We start from the raw sequence: 15,975 nt of genomic DNA, 5'->3' as shown, positions 1-15,975 counted from the left end.
TGCAGGTGATGTTTTTCTGAGCAAACTCAATGTTCCACATTAGAGGAGAAGCGACATCATGCACTCCTCCCCGGCTCCCACGGCGCCCTCCTGCAACGGAGCAGTAAGTGAAGTCAGCAGGCCGCTGCCGCCCAACACTGGGGGCCACGCTGGGCTCTGGCAACTTCCATTCTTTTTATTTTTGTTTTATTTTTTTTTTAATCCTCACCCGAGGACATTTTTTGTTCAGATAGAGTGGGAGGGAGAGAGAGAAAGAGAGAGAAACATCGACCTGAAAGGAACACATCAAGTGGCTGCCACCCTCATGACCAACCAGGGCCGGGGACAAACTGCAACTGAGGTACGTGCCCCTAGTGGGAACCGAACCCTGGTCTCTCTGGACTGCAGGTCAACGTTCTAACCGCTGAGCCAAACCGGCCAGGGCTTCCATTCTCTTTAAAGACTCGGGTCCTGGTTTCTTCCCGCACACAGCTCACACAACCCCTTGGGCCTCCCAGGCTCTTGGGCATCTCTGGCCCCTTCCCATGTCACAGGCTCTCCGCCCAGCCGGCTTCCTCTGCCCCCTTCTCACAAGCTCCTCCGCCGGCTCGGAGTTGCACATGTGTGCACAGATTACACCAAGGACTCAGAAATACAACATATTGTCTGATAGACACACACACGTTTGGTTTTAGTAATACACCTTAGAGACAAAGCACAAACAGCGAGCAGGCAACACTAACAAGATATGCAAAACCCGGGTCCAAGAACTTGGGTTTCAGTTCTGCCACAAACCAGCTGTGTGAGCTTGTTCAGATGAAAGTGCTCATTGCTCTGGGTCCCAGTTTCCTCATGTAGAAGAGCCAATGGAATTGCACTCGAGGTTACATTCTGGTTACACCAGAATGACCAACAGGCTAGCTATAACTACTAAGTGGGAAGGAAAGGGTCCTTCTTAACTCTGAGTCTCCCTATATCTGCATAATCATTTCCCATGGTAAAAAATCACTGGTCTTGCCCTGGCTGGTTTGGGTCAGTGGTTAGAGCGTCAGCCTGCGGTCCAGAGAGACCCAGGTTTGGTTCCCGCTAAGGGCACGTACCTCGGTTGCAGTCTGTCCCCGGACCTGGTTGGGTTGTGTGGGTGGCAGTCACTCGATGTGTCTCTTTCAGTCGATGTCTCTCTATCTCTCTCTCTCTCTCTCTCTCTCTCTCCCTCCCTCCCTCCCTCCCACTCTATCTGAACAAAAAATGGAAAAATGTCCTCGGGTGAGGATAAAAAAAAAATCACTGGTCTCAAAAACAAGGCAAACAGAGCCAGAAAGTAACCCTGAATAATTCCATAACACGCTGGAAAACTACCACTAGCATTTCCTATTCTTTTTCACAATCCACGTAATCCACCACATCAACCCATTATCTTTTTTTTTGAAGACTTAGCTCAGACCTCATCTCCTTCAAAGGTCTCCCCGGGAGCCCCAGCTGAGCGATTCCCTGTGCCTGCTTCTGTATCATCACTACATTATCTTCACGGTGTCCCTCCCCCTGCTAGACGGCCGGAGGCTGGCCATGTCCTGCTCAACTCTGGGGCCACAGCACCCAGCACCACAGCTGCACAAAAGCCACGGGCTGAAACTACAAACTCAACCATTTTTTAAATAGTTTACATTTACTAATGTTCTTCACCATTTCCTAAGCACATTTTGACATTATTCAATTTTTTAAAGCAGGATCTATTTTTTTTTCCAAAGATAAATACAGAATAGACTAAGTTAATGTGATAGATGAGAAAACAGGTTCAGCGAAGCTCAACCAAAGCGAACAAAGCCTGTGAGTTTAATCCCATTACAACACATGACAGATATAAAAATAATTTGCAGAAAAAGTACCAAGGTACATGAACACTAGAAACATTCTTCCATTATGTCTTTCTTATAAATCTAATAAATAATGCAATAGACTGCTGGTTCATCACCCTTCCAGGAGTAAAATCTAAGATAATAGAGATAATGGGAAAATTAGGAATACTTAAGTTTAGATTCACAATTATAACCATATAAAGTTTTGTCTTTTTGTTGTATAGATGTTCCTGGATATCACTGTGTATTATGAAATAAAAATTAAAAGGACTAATTTCCTATTTTTAATTTTTATAAGTTAACAATAAAAAGAAAGGGGGTGGGGGTGGGGCCTGCCTGTTTGGCTCTGCAGTTAGAGCATCAACCACTGACCAAAGAGCCGCAGGTTTGATTCCCAGTCAAGGGCATGTACCTCGGGAGGCAACCAATCAACGTCTCTCTCTCTCACATCAATGTTTCTCTCTATCTTCCTCCCTCCCTCCCATTCTATCTAAAAACAAAAATCAATGGAAAAATTATCCTCGGGTGAAAATTAAAAAATAAAATAAAAATAAAGGGGGTGCTTTACATCATGTGTCACCAGGGAAATGCGAATTAAAGCAACAATGAGATACTGTTACATGCTTATTAGAATGGCCACATTCTGTAAATCTGATCAGACCAAATCCTGGTGAGGATGAGGAACAACAGGAACTCTCATTCATGGCTGGTAGAAAGTAAAATGTTACAGCCACTTTGGAAGACAGTTTGCCAGCTTCTTACAAAACTGCACGTATTCTTACCATATGATTCAGCAAATGTGCTCCTTGATATTTACCTAAAGGAAGCAAAGACCTATGTCCACACAAAAACCTGCACACACATGTTAACAGCAGCTTTATTCATAATTGTCAAAAACCTGCACACACATGTTAACAGCAGCTTTATTCATAATTGTCAAAACTTGGAAGCAACTAAGATGTCCTTCTGTAGATGGAGAAACTTGGTCCACCCAGACAATGGAATATTATTCAGCACTAAAAAGTGAGCTGTACATTACTAAAAGTAAAGTGTACATTACTAAGTGAAAGTAGCCAATCTGAAAAGAAACATATACTTTATGATTCCAACCATATGATATTCTGGAAAAGGCAAAACTATAAAGATCAGTGGTTGCCAGGGGTAAGGGGAGGAATAAACGAACAGGCAGAGCACAGAGGATTTTTAGGACAGTGAAACTATTCAGCTCGATACCACAGACACATGTCATTATACCTGTGTACAAACACACAGAATATTCAATACCAAGAATGAATCATAGTATAAACTACAGACTTTGGGTATTGATACTGTGTCAAGGTAGGTTCATCAACTGTAACAAATGTAGCACCCTGGTTGGGGATGTTGATAATGGAGGAGGCTGTGCATGTGCGGGAACAGAACAGCTACCTGAACCTTCTGCTCAATTTTGCTGTGAAACCTATAATTGCTCTTTTCAAACTGGTATGGCTCAGTGGTTGAGCGTCGACCCATGCACCAAGAGGTCACTGGTTCGATTCCCAGTCAGGGCATATGCCTGGGTTGTGGGCCAAATCCCCACTGGGGCATGCAGGAGGCGGCCAAGCGATGTTCTCTCTCATTGATGTTTCTGTCTCTCTCTCCCTCTCCTGTCCTTTCTCTCTCTAAAAAAAAAATCAATAAAGGAAAAAAAAATTTTAATGAAAAAGGGGGGTGATGGAGTCTATTTTTTAAATAATAAACAGATTTATACTCTATTTGAATATCCTAATGGAATTTTGGGATATTACCAAGAGGAATGAATGGCCAATGTACTTTTTTTAATTCAATAAACTGAAGAGTTAATATGTAAAAAGTTCAAAATTTTTAAAAGGTGCGTGAGTACATAGTGCAAAATTTTCCTTCCACTCCTGTTCCCCAAACACCCAATTTCAAGGTTACTGTTGTTTTTAAGTTTTTAAAAGTTTTATTTCATTAATTTCCACTGTTACCCTTCCAGAAGATACAAGGAACTAACCTGAAACCATGGCATTTGTTCCAAAAATAAAATGAGCCACTCCTATTTCTCAAGGTAACAGAAAAGCCACACTGAGTATGGCCAGGGGAGCAGGGGCGTCAGCACTGCCTGTTTGGAAGGTCCCGTGCCAGACCTTCTGAAGCAGAACTACATCTGGACAAGAAGCCCAAGTGATCTGTACACACTGGCACACAGCGCACCACCACCGTTTTCATGGAGCCCACAGGCTGGGAGAGGGGATAAAATGTTCAAACAACTATAACTCAAGGCCTCACACAGAAGGGACTACGTGGCTAACAAGAGTTTGGGCAAAGATCCGCTTAGTCCCTACAGGGTCCCCACTGCCCCCAGGATAAAACATCAGCTCCTCTGAAGAGGTCGGTATGCCGCATGCATCCTGGCGCCTGCTCACTGGGCCAGTCTCAGCCTCTGCTACTCCCTACTCGCCTTCCAGCCTGACCGACAGCCTATGACTGAGGTTCCTCCAATGTGCTTCCAGGCCTTTCTCTGCACATGCTACTCCAACTGCCCGCTGCCCTCTACTGACTCCTCTCTGGCCACTTCCTTATCTCCCATGCCACAGCCCAGCTTGCTCGTGGTCCAACGTCGCCTTGCAGAGCAGCTCCCACAGGACAGAGGAAATGCCCTCTATCCTGTTTAGTACAATTCATCGAATGAATGAATGAATGAATGAATGAGTAATCAGAGATGTTTCAGGAAAGGGGGTGAAAACTGAGAGGCACATATAGGTTAAGATCAGGACCGGCCGGGGTGGCTCAGTGGTTGACCATTGACCCACGCACCAAGAGGTCTCCGGTTCGATTCCCGGTCAGGGCACATGCCCAGGTTGTGGGCTAAATCCTCAGTGGGGGGCATGCAGGAGGTGGCCAATCGATGTCTCATCGATGTTTCTAACTCTCTCTCCCTCTCCCTTCCTCTCTCTCTAAAATCAATAAAGAAAAAAAAAATTAGAAGACAAAAAAGATCAGTTTAGGAAATGTGGAAAACAAACTATAATTTGCTTTTTTATCTTTAGGAGATCTGCTCTGGGCTCATGGATTAGATGGACTTTCTATCCCTGCTTTTCTCCATTCTCTCTCGGTAAAACCTACCTGGGCCCAAATTATTGTCACTCTGAGCAACTAGAGCTCCCAAAGCCCAGAGGAAGCTACTGCCACTGCCAGACAAAACTCTCCACAGGCTCTCTGCTGAATCTCATTCAGGGCTACACTAGCTTTGCTGAGCAGAGTCAGCACATTTTTCAAATTCTAGAGATGGTTTGACTATGACAACAAGTTTTCCCTCTTTATTAAACTCAAATATCCACTAATTAAAAGCCATATAAGTCTACAGGAAAAAGAAAACATTTTAATATATACTTTTAAATAACCCATCACATTAAGCTAGGACACAACAACATGGGGCTGACTTTAAGCAAGACAGCAAGAGTTGCTGCCTGAACACTAGCAAGTCAGATCACACCTTACAGGAAGGCTGCTGTGTGCTGTGTAAACAGAAAGGCAAGTCCAACTGATCTAAGGCACCCAAGGTGGGCTGATCCAGTCTGCAGAAAACCTCAAAGGTCAATAAATAAGCCCAGCATCCAGGCACAGCTGCTCCTGAAAGTCGTGGTTAGAAGCAGCTGGACAAAGGACACACTGCACTTATACTCAACATGGAAGAAGCAATTAGTTACCTGGTCATTTGCAGTAACCTCAGACAAACAAGATAGCAAAGCCACTGGGTCACATCATTTCAGAAGACAACAATTATGTATCCACTGATGCTTCTTCCTTACTACCCAAGTCCAAACTACCTCTATCACCTCCTGCCTGAACCACAGCAGCCTTAGTGGTCCCTCTGCTTCCACCCACAGTATACATGAGCTGACGTCCCTCCGCTCTTCTATACCCTCCAATGGCTTCCACTGCACTTTAAAGCAAATCCAAACCCATAAGGTGCCTACAGAGCCTTTAATGGCCTGGCCCAGGTTACTCTTCTAGACTATCGTGTCACACCTGCCTTCTTCCTGCTGCTTCAGTGGGCCCACCTGGTCCCACCCACCTCCAGACCTGGTTCCCTGTTGTTCCCTCTGCCTGAAGGATGTTTAACACCCTCTTACCACTCTGATGAAACATCACCTCCTCGACACCGCAGGCCACAGTCACCCTATCAAGCAGCCTTGTTTAATTCCTAGCACTCACCACTATTTGAAATTATCTTGCTCATCTATTAGTCTACTTCTCTCCTCTATCAGCTGTCTTTCCTGTTTAGAATTCGAGCTCCATAAAAACATGGAGGTCCTTGTTCACTGATTAGTCTCTAGTTCTTCAAATAGTATCTGCCACATAGTAGGTGCTCAATAAATATCTGCATCAAAAAACATTTTACTGAATGACTTATTAAGTGAATCATGGCTATAAGCAAGGCCAAAACATGAGAAACCTGGTATTACATAAAATATCAATTAATAATCAGTTATTTGTTTTACAAAAGGATTCATTCCTTCCCTAATACATTTTTAAGTATTTGGCTTACTAAACTTCAGGGTGTACTTTCTAAAGGATTAACGTATTGGGCAAAGTGAACTAACTTCTCCAGGGCATGAAGAGTGCCTGGTACAAAGAAGGTACCCAATAACCATCTGCTGAATAAATATTCATGGAAAATAACTGAATACAGGGCCTAAACTATATAAAACTGCACTTGGATTTGAGAACACAGTGACTATATTTAGGTCCCATTTTCCATTTTACCTGGTAAATAGACATATATATTTATAATCCACTAATTAAGATTATAATCTTAGCCATTATCTTTGCAGGCAGGTGCAAACTGAAGTAAATTCAGATGCCTGACAGTTCTGCGGTTAGTCTTCACCAACTGATACATGGAGGCGTAGAAATACTCAAAACTGCCAGGTTTGTTGGAGTATAGGTTTAATATAAAAATCACAAAACTTGAGAGGTTTGTTTTTATTTATAACCTATGAAAAGACTGATGAAGAAATCACACCTCTATATAACCTGGCCCCGTTTGTGATACAATGCACACCTGCTTTAATGTTCCAGGTCATGCCCAATATAAACCAAAAAAATATATTATTTTTTTAAACAGATAATCTCTTTGGAAAAAATTCTTCCCTTTTTGGCCTTATTCTTACACCATAAAATTGCTCACTGTAAATAGTTATGCAATATTAATGCATCACCCAAGAACAACAAATTCATGTTCGGGTATCCATCTGCTTCAAGCTACGCCCACTCCCTTTCTCCTTCCCTGCCAGCTGTGGGGATGCAGTTTGCAAAGGTCAAAATTGAAAAGAAAATGAGATGTTTGTGTGAGGTGTGTGCTATATGCATTTGTGTGTTCTTGAAGGGTCATTCTAAAATCGAATATAAATGCACTTGGGGAATATGCACATTGTGCGCATTATCTGTGCCTCTTGCTTCTGCTTTTAAAACATTACCTAATCTATAATGCAAAGTGTGTTAATGACTTCTCTAAGCTGAAAACCAAATAAGTTCCACAGAAAGTCACTCTTATAATCTATAACCCCAAGAAGTGAACTTTCATATTCTAAAAGCTCTCACGGAATAACGTATTGTCTATAAAAATCAATTTCACGATGCAATTCATAACAGCACACCACCTAGAAGAAATAAAATATAAAATAACAGTATTTTAAAAATTATGCTGACAACTGATAAATTTGCTCCAAAAACATTTTGGTGTGTTGTTGTTCTGCAGTTTAAATAACTTTAGAATAACGTGATTCAGAATTTAGATCAAATTATTAACATACAGTTCATTTACATAAGCTTTTCAAAAGTGCTGACTGACAATCCTTGTAAAAGTCACTATGATGATGATGATGATGATGATTTTTTTTTAATAAGGCTTTAGTCTGGTGTTCTCACTGGCACCTCCGAAGGCCAATGTAGACAGAAGTCCATCTCACTCCCACAGAGAAAAGCACTTTATTAAATGTATTTTGGAAAAGTAAATAAACTATAAACAAGTACTGGCAATAAGTTGGGGGTTTTTTAGATTTACTTCTTATTGCTTTTATAATTTAAAAACCTGAGTTTCTATTTGTTTTGTTTGTTCTCCTTTTGGCCTTACAGTATAAAAATATAAAAGCAGATTCAAAATCCTCAACTTAGAATGGGTAAGTAAAATATAATCGGAGCACACATCCTGAATTCCTTTTTAAACTGCATAATACTGTTTTTAAAATGTAGCATTATTTATAAAAGCCAACTAGCTATCACTTCAAACCATAACATCTGGGCATTATAAATTTTTGTTTGGCAAAAAATTACAACGATTCAAAACTTTTTTTGTCAGTTCATTTTACCACCAGCTGTGTTTCAGGAAGTGAAGATTCTAGTGAGGATTCAGTAACGGAATAGGACGTAGCACCTGTCTAATAACTAATCTTATTTGGTTTCCGTGTCCCCACTTTATTGTAACTTAAATGACAGGCAAAGCCTTACCTGCCTCATAAACAGGTATTCATAAAAATTTACTTTAAAATAACAGTCTAAAAGTGTTACGTCATAACTAGAGCTGTAACAACCACCAAATTAGAAACCATAAAGGGTCAAAAAATGGCTAACAGATTTTCTCAATGTGAGTTTATTACTCAACCTGCCATAATCCAGGAGCAGCCCTGCTAGGGTGCTAGCAAAGGGAGGGGTCCCTAGAAAGCCAGAAACATGCCTACTGCCCTGCAGGCCCTAGAGGCTGTGAGTGATGCATTATTCAAAACGCACAAACACCTGGTAATCCAGGGTGGCATTATTCTAAGACTGTGTTCTCCAACTGGTGGGAACTCTGGAAATCTCCAATCCCTTCATTTTAGCAATAGTGAAACTGGTCTGTATTTGTAACGCTCAGTTATTCTGAAGGCGCCAATGTTCTGAAAATAAAACTGTAAGGAAATAGAGAGCAAAAGAACTTATATTTAAAACTCAGACTTCAAAACCTGCCATTGAAACAAGGGAGTTAAAAACAAAAGACAGGCACCCTCTAGGTGCACTAAGTTCATCAGCCTTGTGGACATCCTCGGTGTGGTATCCCAGACAACCAACTCCACACCAAGATCAAGGATAATGACACACAGGTCCCCAAACCGGGAAAACACCGAGCGGTGAACCCACCGCACACGGGTGGAGGGCTGCGGCGCCAGAGCAGCTGATCGCGAATCCCTGAGCCCCCGGGTCAACCTCACTCTCCCCACCTGTACAATGGGCGTGACACCACTTGCCGGTTTGCTACACCGGGACGGATACGAATGAATGAGAACCATCAGTACAACGACGCGGGCGCACTGGACGTTCTCCCTCCGCAGACTCGGGGCCACGGGGCGCCCTCCGCCGCCGCCGGCCAGGGCTCAGTCGGACCCCGGCCGCAGGCGCCGCCCGCGCTCCTGGCGCTCCGGACCCCGACGGCCCGACGGTTACAACTGTTCCCAGAACCGCACCCGCCGGGACACCGGCTCCCAGGGCCGTCCGCTGCGGTAACGGGCGCCCGCCCGACGCTAACCGGACGCCGCCTACCTTGGCCACCCAGCTGAACAATGGTGACATCGCGGGCCGGGCGGCGGCTCCTCGCCCACCGCTCCCGCTACTCCCGCCGCCGGCCCGGGGAGCGGCGGGCAGCCGGGGGCGAGCTCGGGGCGCAGCGGGGCGCAGGCATGGCTCCCCCCGCGGCGGCGGCGGCGGCGGGCTCCTCCCCGCTCGTTACTGCCTGGAGAGGTAGCGCCCGCAGCACTGCCGGACCCTGCAAGGGAAGTGGGTGGGGACAGCGCGGGGGAGGGAAGGAAAGGGAGCGCGGCCGCCCCGCCCTCACCCCGCCCACCCGCTCGCCCGGCGCGCGGCGGGAAGTTGGGAGGCGCGGGGGTCTCCCTGCTCCGGGCTGCCCGGCCCAGCGCCGCTCCGGGAGGAGGAGTCCCAACCCTGAAGACTGGGGACGCCGCTTTCTAAGCTCGACATTCCTGTCTCTGAGGTTTGATAAAAGCCCCAAAGTTGGACTGAGCACAAAGCCCGCCCAACTTGCCAGAGGTTACCCCCACCCCTAAACTCTCGAGATTGCTGGTAACAAAAGGACTAGTGTTTCCGCAGCCCCTAATAACCTTTCTGTAATCGAAGGTGGCTTTCTCAGGCAGACAACTCAGCTATTGAGACTAGAAAAAGGGCGGAGGAAAAGAACCTTCAGCTCCTGCCAGCCCAGAGGTTTCATCGACAGGAGAAATGTTGATTTCACCAGTTCTCTTCCAAGGCGAGATGATTAAGACAAGTGTAGTCAGTTTACAGCTACAAAGGTTAAGCTGAGTCTCAAACTCAGACATCAGAGAGTTCCACGTTGAAAAAAATAAAATAAGAAAAGGCCAAAGTTCTAGCAGTGGATACATGTGTCATGCCGAGCGAGCCTCTCGCTGAGTTCCCAATAGTCACCCTATCCCAAGAAATGTGCTTCTCTTTCCTTTTGTCATATTAATTGTGCGTTATCTTCATGATAGGTTAGTAGGACGGTGTAATGATGTTCCCCAAATGCCTGGCATCTGAGTTAGGCGGGTATACTAGTTATCTATTGCTGAGTAACAAATTACTCCAAATCTGAGAAGCTTAAAACAACAGTTTCTGTAGGCTAGAAGTCCAGAAATATCTTAGCTGGGTGCCTGTGGCTCAAGGTCTCTCTTGAGATTGCTGTTAGCTGGGGCTGCAGTCATCTCAAGACTGGACTGGGACTGAAGGATCCCCTTCCAAGGTCACTCATTGTTTTCAGGATTCAGTTCCTTGCAGGCTGTTGGTCTCCCCCTCCGTTTCTTGCTGCATCAGGGTGGTCATCTCCTAAGGGCTGCTCACAAAATGGCAGCTTGCAACCCCAGAGCAAGTCATTCAAGAAAGAGCGAAGTCAGTTGTATAAACTAGCGATTTGCAACCTTTTTCATCTGTTGGCACACATGGACTAATTACTAACATTCTTTAGCCAAAAAAAAAAAAAAAATTTGGTATAATTTTTATTCATTCACACTGGATGACTATTGTTGTGTTGGCTGTTGTCATTTCTTTTTATTTGACAATCTTAGGGGAAAGAGGTCAGGGCCCCTGACGAAATAATCAGGTATTGTATGTTTTAAAAATTCTTGCAGCACACCAGTGTGCCTGCCATGGCACACTGGCTGAAAATTGCTGGTATAAAACTAATCTCAGAAGTTATATCCTAAGACTTCTGCTGTACTCTCTCAATTCACTAAAAGTAAGGAAATAAGTCTCGTCTACACTCAAGGCGTGGATACCAAGAGGAGGATCATGGGGGAGGTAGGAGAATGTCATCTCTTTTTATCTCCTTCACAGTAGGGTACATGGGAATAAGAAATATGATAAAGGCATGAGGGAAGTCAAATGATATCATTCTAAGAGTGTACCTGAGTAATTGAAAACAGCCTTAGAAGCATCTTAGGGAAGTGCTTTTCTTTTATTCTTTTAAGCAGAGATGTTCCCTAAAGAAATTAAGAGGTAGAAAAGGGGAGTGCATTTGTAGCCATTGAACCAAACCTTTCCCTATTACCACATCATCTCCCAAAGCAAGTGGAAGAGATAGAGGCTGAGAGCTCCCTTAAAGTCAGAGCCCTTCCGAGTTGACAGCCTTGCTGCTCAAAGTGCGGTCCATGGGCCAGCAGCCTCGGTATCACCTGACAATTTGTCAGAAATGCAGGTCCTGCCTTAATCCAGACCTCCCAAGTCAGAGCCTTCATTTCACCACGATTCCAGGTAGCTAGTGTGGACATTAAAGTGTGAGAATGCACTAGTATATAATATTCATTGACATCAGTCTCATAATCATCACCATCATAATAAAATTACTGACAAACAGCCCTCTAAGCAGGCAGCTGAAATTGTCTTCTGTCCTTGGAATGGTGTGAACTAGCTGAGCTAGAGAGAAATCTCGAGAGTTCCTAGGCAACAACATAGTTTTGATGGGAGTGGATGGGCAGCTGAGGACCAGGCGGGGCACACTGGACTGGTGACAGACATCGTCATACTCCGTCACTCCAACCCTGGACTGAGCTGCACGAGAATGCCCAGAACTTAGAAGCAACACTGAGGAGAGAATAAGAGGAGCCCGAAACTGACTGAAGAAACCTGAATTACTTCTGACTGAGATAAATTTTTTGCCACTTGGGCAGGAGGTGGAGTGGCAAAAAGAAATTACATTAAATTTAGGAGAATAAAAATTGCACTTCCTACCAAAAAAGAAACTGAAATCAGACCGAATCCTGAATGTAACACAGTTACAATGGGATAGTGCGAAGGTGAAATCGAGACGTCAAAGCTTCATTTGTCTAAACCTGAATCCAGGTCTCCACACGTACATATCCCGGTGGAGGTTCTTGCAGACCTTCCTCAGAACTTGCCTAAAGCTTACATATCTTTCAGACTCACAGAGATCTCCCCTTGCTCCAGGTCCCTCTGGTCCAGGACTGGGTAGAATCAATAATTTTACAGGATAGATTTGATAGACTATAGGGTGTGGAGCTCTAACACCAAATATTTTAAGAAGTATACATGAGTCTGGCCGGTGTGGCTCAGTGGTTGAGCGTAGACCCATGCACCAAGAGGTCGCCAGTTCGATTCCCGGTCAGGACACATGCCTAGATTGCAGGCCAGGTCCCCAGTGGGGAGCATGCAGAGGGCGGCCAATCGATGTTCTCTCTTATTGATGTTTCTATCTCTCTCTCCCTCTCACTTCCTCTCTCTCTAAAATCAATACAGGGGGGAAAAAAAGAAGAAGTATACATGAAAGATCTTATTTTAATTCACCACCAACATGTAGCTTGCCAGTCACACTGCACTAAGCAATTCTGTTATAATCTGGAATTTCATTAAAAGGAAACTGTTAACATCAGACAATGTAACTGATCCGAGACTCAAATAAAACAATTTTCCTTAAAATACCACTCTCCTGCTGCTGAAAAATGTATCCTTCTCCCAGGAAACTCTATATTCCCCCCAGGGAAGAACTGTATGTAGACCAGGAATCAGTATTTTTTTTTTCCTTTATTGATTTTAGAGAGGGAGAGAGAGATAGAAACATCGATGAGAGAGAACATAGATTGGCCACCCTCTGCATGCCCCTCACTGGGGATGGGGCCCACAACCTGGGCATGTGCCCTGACTGGGAATCGAACTGGTGACCTCTTGTTGCATGGGTCAAAGCTCATCCACTGAGCCCCACAGGCCAGGCAGGGATCAGTAATTTTTAACAGCTCCCTGTGATTCTCTTTCAGACCTGATGTCTATCAGAGTTACCAGTGGTGCCAAAGGGGGTACGTGGGGAACAAAGGCTGATGATTTGGCTACTCTAGGGCAGGGTCGAATTCTCAGAGACCTCAGAGGGTAGGAAGAGAGCCGTGTGTGAGGCAATAAGGAATGAATGAACTGTGACATCTTGGGAAGGCTGCTCAATTATTAAAACTTCCACCCAGCCAAATAAAATGTCAGCCAAATGAATTCAGCCAGAGAGATTAATATTGGTGTTGACCTCTAGGTTTACTTAAGCTTGGAAAAGTGTTTGTGTGTGTGTGTGTGTGTGTGTGTGTATTTTTTCCCCTAAGGTAATTTTGATTGTCAGCCAGGCTTGACAACTACTACCATAGTTCTAGATCCCTTATTTTAAAAAATGTGTGTGTGTATGAATGACTGCTCTGTGGAGAGCAATAGGCTATCCAGGTAGGACTGCAGAGATCTAAACAAAGAATATCTACAGAAAATACAAGACTGCCGTCTTTCTAAGTAACTTTAAAAGGATGATTTAATCTCTCACCATTACAGTTTTCCTGAGGCATTAAGGAAGGACTTTAAAAAGGAAAGACGGGCAGGAACTGGAAGAATTGCTCCCTTATCAGCCTGACCCTAACTGCCCCCCCCCAAAAAAAAACAAACCCTGACATTCCTGCCTCACTCTTCTGCCAATTTCCTCCTTTGAGGAGGAGCAGGAAGCAAGGACAGCAAACCCTTCTGAGCACTGGGAGGGATTTCAGAGAGGCCGCTCTCCAGCTCAAAGTGGGAAGGAGGGAAGATGCGAAAGCATGACCTTACCCTACCCACCTGCCTCACCCCCAGTTCCCTGCAATACCTGGTTAAAAATAGAGCCATTGCAATACCAACAACAAGGAAACTCAACTCCAAATGAATCAAACTACTTGACATTTGGCAATTACAATCGACATCAATTACAATGTGTGGGTTTTTGTGTTTTGGGAGGTGTTTTTTTTTTTTCCATATCACCAAACACTTCTCTGACACCAGCCTGGGAATCCTAAGATTCAACTCAGTTCTGACACTATCAACCTGGAGACACCTTCAGATCCCATAGATGAGGGCTCAATCTACAACACGGCCTTCTTCTCCCACTTCAAGTCCAGGTTATCACCTGTGCTTCTGACCAACTGGCTATAGGTCACGGGTTCTCACAACCCCCTTCTTGGCTTCAATTAGTGTACAGAATAGCTAACAGAACTCGGAGAAACATTTTACTTAGGAGTATAGCTCGGAAACAGCCAGGAGGGAGAGACGCACAGGGTAATGTTTGGGGAAAGTGCACAGAGCTTCCGTGTCCTCTGGGAGCGGCACTTTCTGCATCTACACCTGTTCACCAACCTGGAAACCCCCCTGAACCCCAGCATTTGGGTTTTTATGGAAGCTCCACTATATAAACATAATTGATTAGCTCATTGGCACTTGGTGATTGAACTCAATCTCCAGCCCCTCTCCCTTCCCCAGAGGTTAGGGAGTGAGACTGAAAACTTCAACCTTTTAATCCTGTGGGTGGTTCCCTTGGCAACCAACCTCCAACCTTTGCGGATTTAGGGGTTTAACCGAAAGTCGCCTCATTAACATAACAAAAGACACCTTTCTCTCTTTCTCTTCACAGGAAATTCCAAGGGTTTTGGGAGCTCTGTGCCAGGAAGAGGGACACAGACCAAATATATATTTCTTCTTGTAAATCCAAATATCACAGCAGCTGATGAGGAGTTTATTCAATTCATTAGCACCTATTGTATAAAGCCACACCTGTCCTTGCAAGAAAGAGCTGAAGCCTGACCTCAGAGGCGGAGAGGCGAGCAGGAAGATCGGCAGGGAAGAGACGCTCGGACTTCCCAGAGGAAAGAAAGGTCCGGTCAGGCTGCAGCCCCCTGGCTGGAAGGCTTCAGGACTCCTGAGGATGGTGAGGAGGGAGTGGGCTTCCAGGAAGAGGACCCCAGCTGGACAAGGCATAGATGACTGTTCATCTGAAATCAAGCTCTGCTAGGGCAGATAAGACAGAAATCAGAGCTCACATTGGAGAGCATTTTAGTAAACGGCAGTTTGGTGGTGTGCGGTCATCTCTCACCAGCATAAAAGTTTGTTTGCAGAAAAAATATTTGCTGAGAATACCATCAAGTCCAGAAAAATCATGAAAATATATCCCTCTGTATGCATTGAAAATATATGCCCATGAAAAAACTTGTACGTGACTGTTCATGGTAGCATTATTCATAATGGCTACAAAGTGGAAATAACCTAAATGTCCATCAATTGAAGAATGAATAAACAAAGTGCAGAGTACCCACACAGTGGAATATTATTTGGTCATAAAAAGCAATAGAGTGCTGCTACATGCTAAGACATAAATGGACCGTGAAAACATTACACTAAGTGAAAACCAGACTCAAGAGACTATACATAATATGATTCCATTTATAAGAAATGTCTAGAATAAGCAATCCAGAGAGACAGGAAGTAGAGTCATAGTTTCCAGGGAGTGGTGGGCAGGGAAAAATGAGAAGTCACTTCCAGTGAGTTTCTTTTTGTGGGATGAAATTATTTTGGAATTAGATAGTGGTGATGTGAATATACTAAAAATCCAAATTTCATGTTGTATGAATTATATTTTAAAAATCCCTCTGTGTCTGTGGTTCTCAACCTTCCTAATGCCACAACCCTTTAATACAGTTCCTCACGTTGTGTGTGGGCGGACCCACCTGGAGACGGATAGAGGAGGCCTGTCTTGGTTCCTAAGACCATCAGAAATACGTGTTTTCCGATGGTCTTAGGCAACCCCTGTGAAAGGTTC

At 44.3% G+C, this 15,975-nt stretch overlaps 1 protein-coding gene across 3 annotated transcripts in view; it reads right to left on the bottom strand.

The window, feature by feature from the left end:
* The window catches only part of TBC1D1 (TBC1 domain family member 1), a 224,504-nt gene that overhangs the window by 141,063 nt on the left and 67,466 nt on the right, over positions 1–15,975 (bottom strand). The window contains exon 1 of one of the 3 annotated variants that reach the window (XM_036263989.1): positions 9,414–9,464. The exons of the other annotated variants lie outside the window; for them this stretch is intronic. Coding sequence (XP_036119882.1) covers positions 9,414–9,443 — 30 coding nt within the window. The 5' untranslated portion in view covers positions 9,444–9,464. Of the gene's footprint in view, positions 1–9,413; positions 9,465–15,975 lie in introns of those variants that run through there. 3 annotated transcript variants of the gene reach the window in all.

The sequence above is a fragment of the Molossus molossus genome, unplaced genomic scaffold (assembly GCF_014108415.1).
Source record: "Molossus molossus isolate mMolMol1 unplaced genomic scaffold, mMolMol1.p scaffold_m16_p_1, whole genome shotgun sequence".
Classification (NCBI taxonomy): Eukaryota; Metazoa; Chordata; class Mammalia; order Chiroptera; family Molossidae; genus Molossus; species Molossus molossus.
Note: the sequence above shows the minus strand (reverse complement) of the source record. Positions and strands in the feature narration are given on the sequence as shown.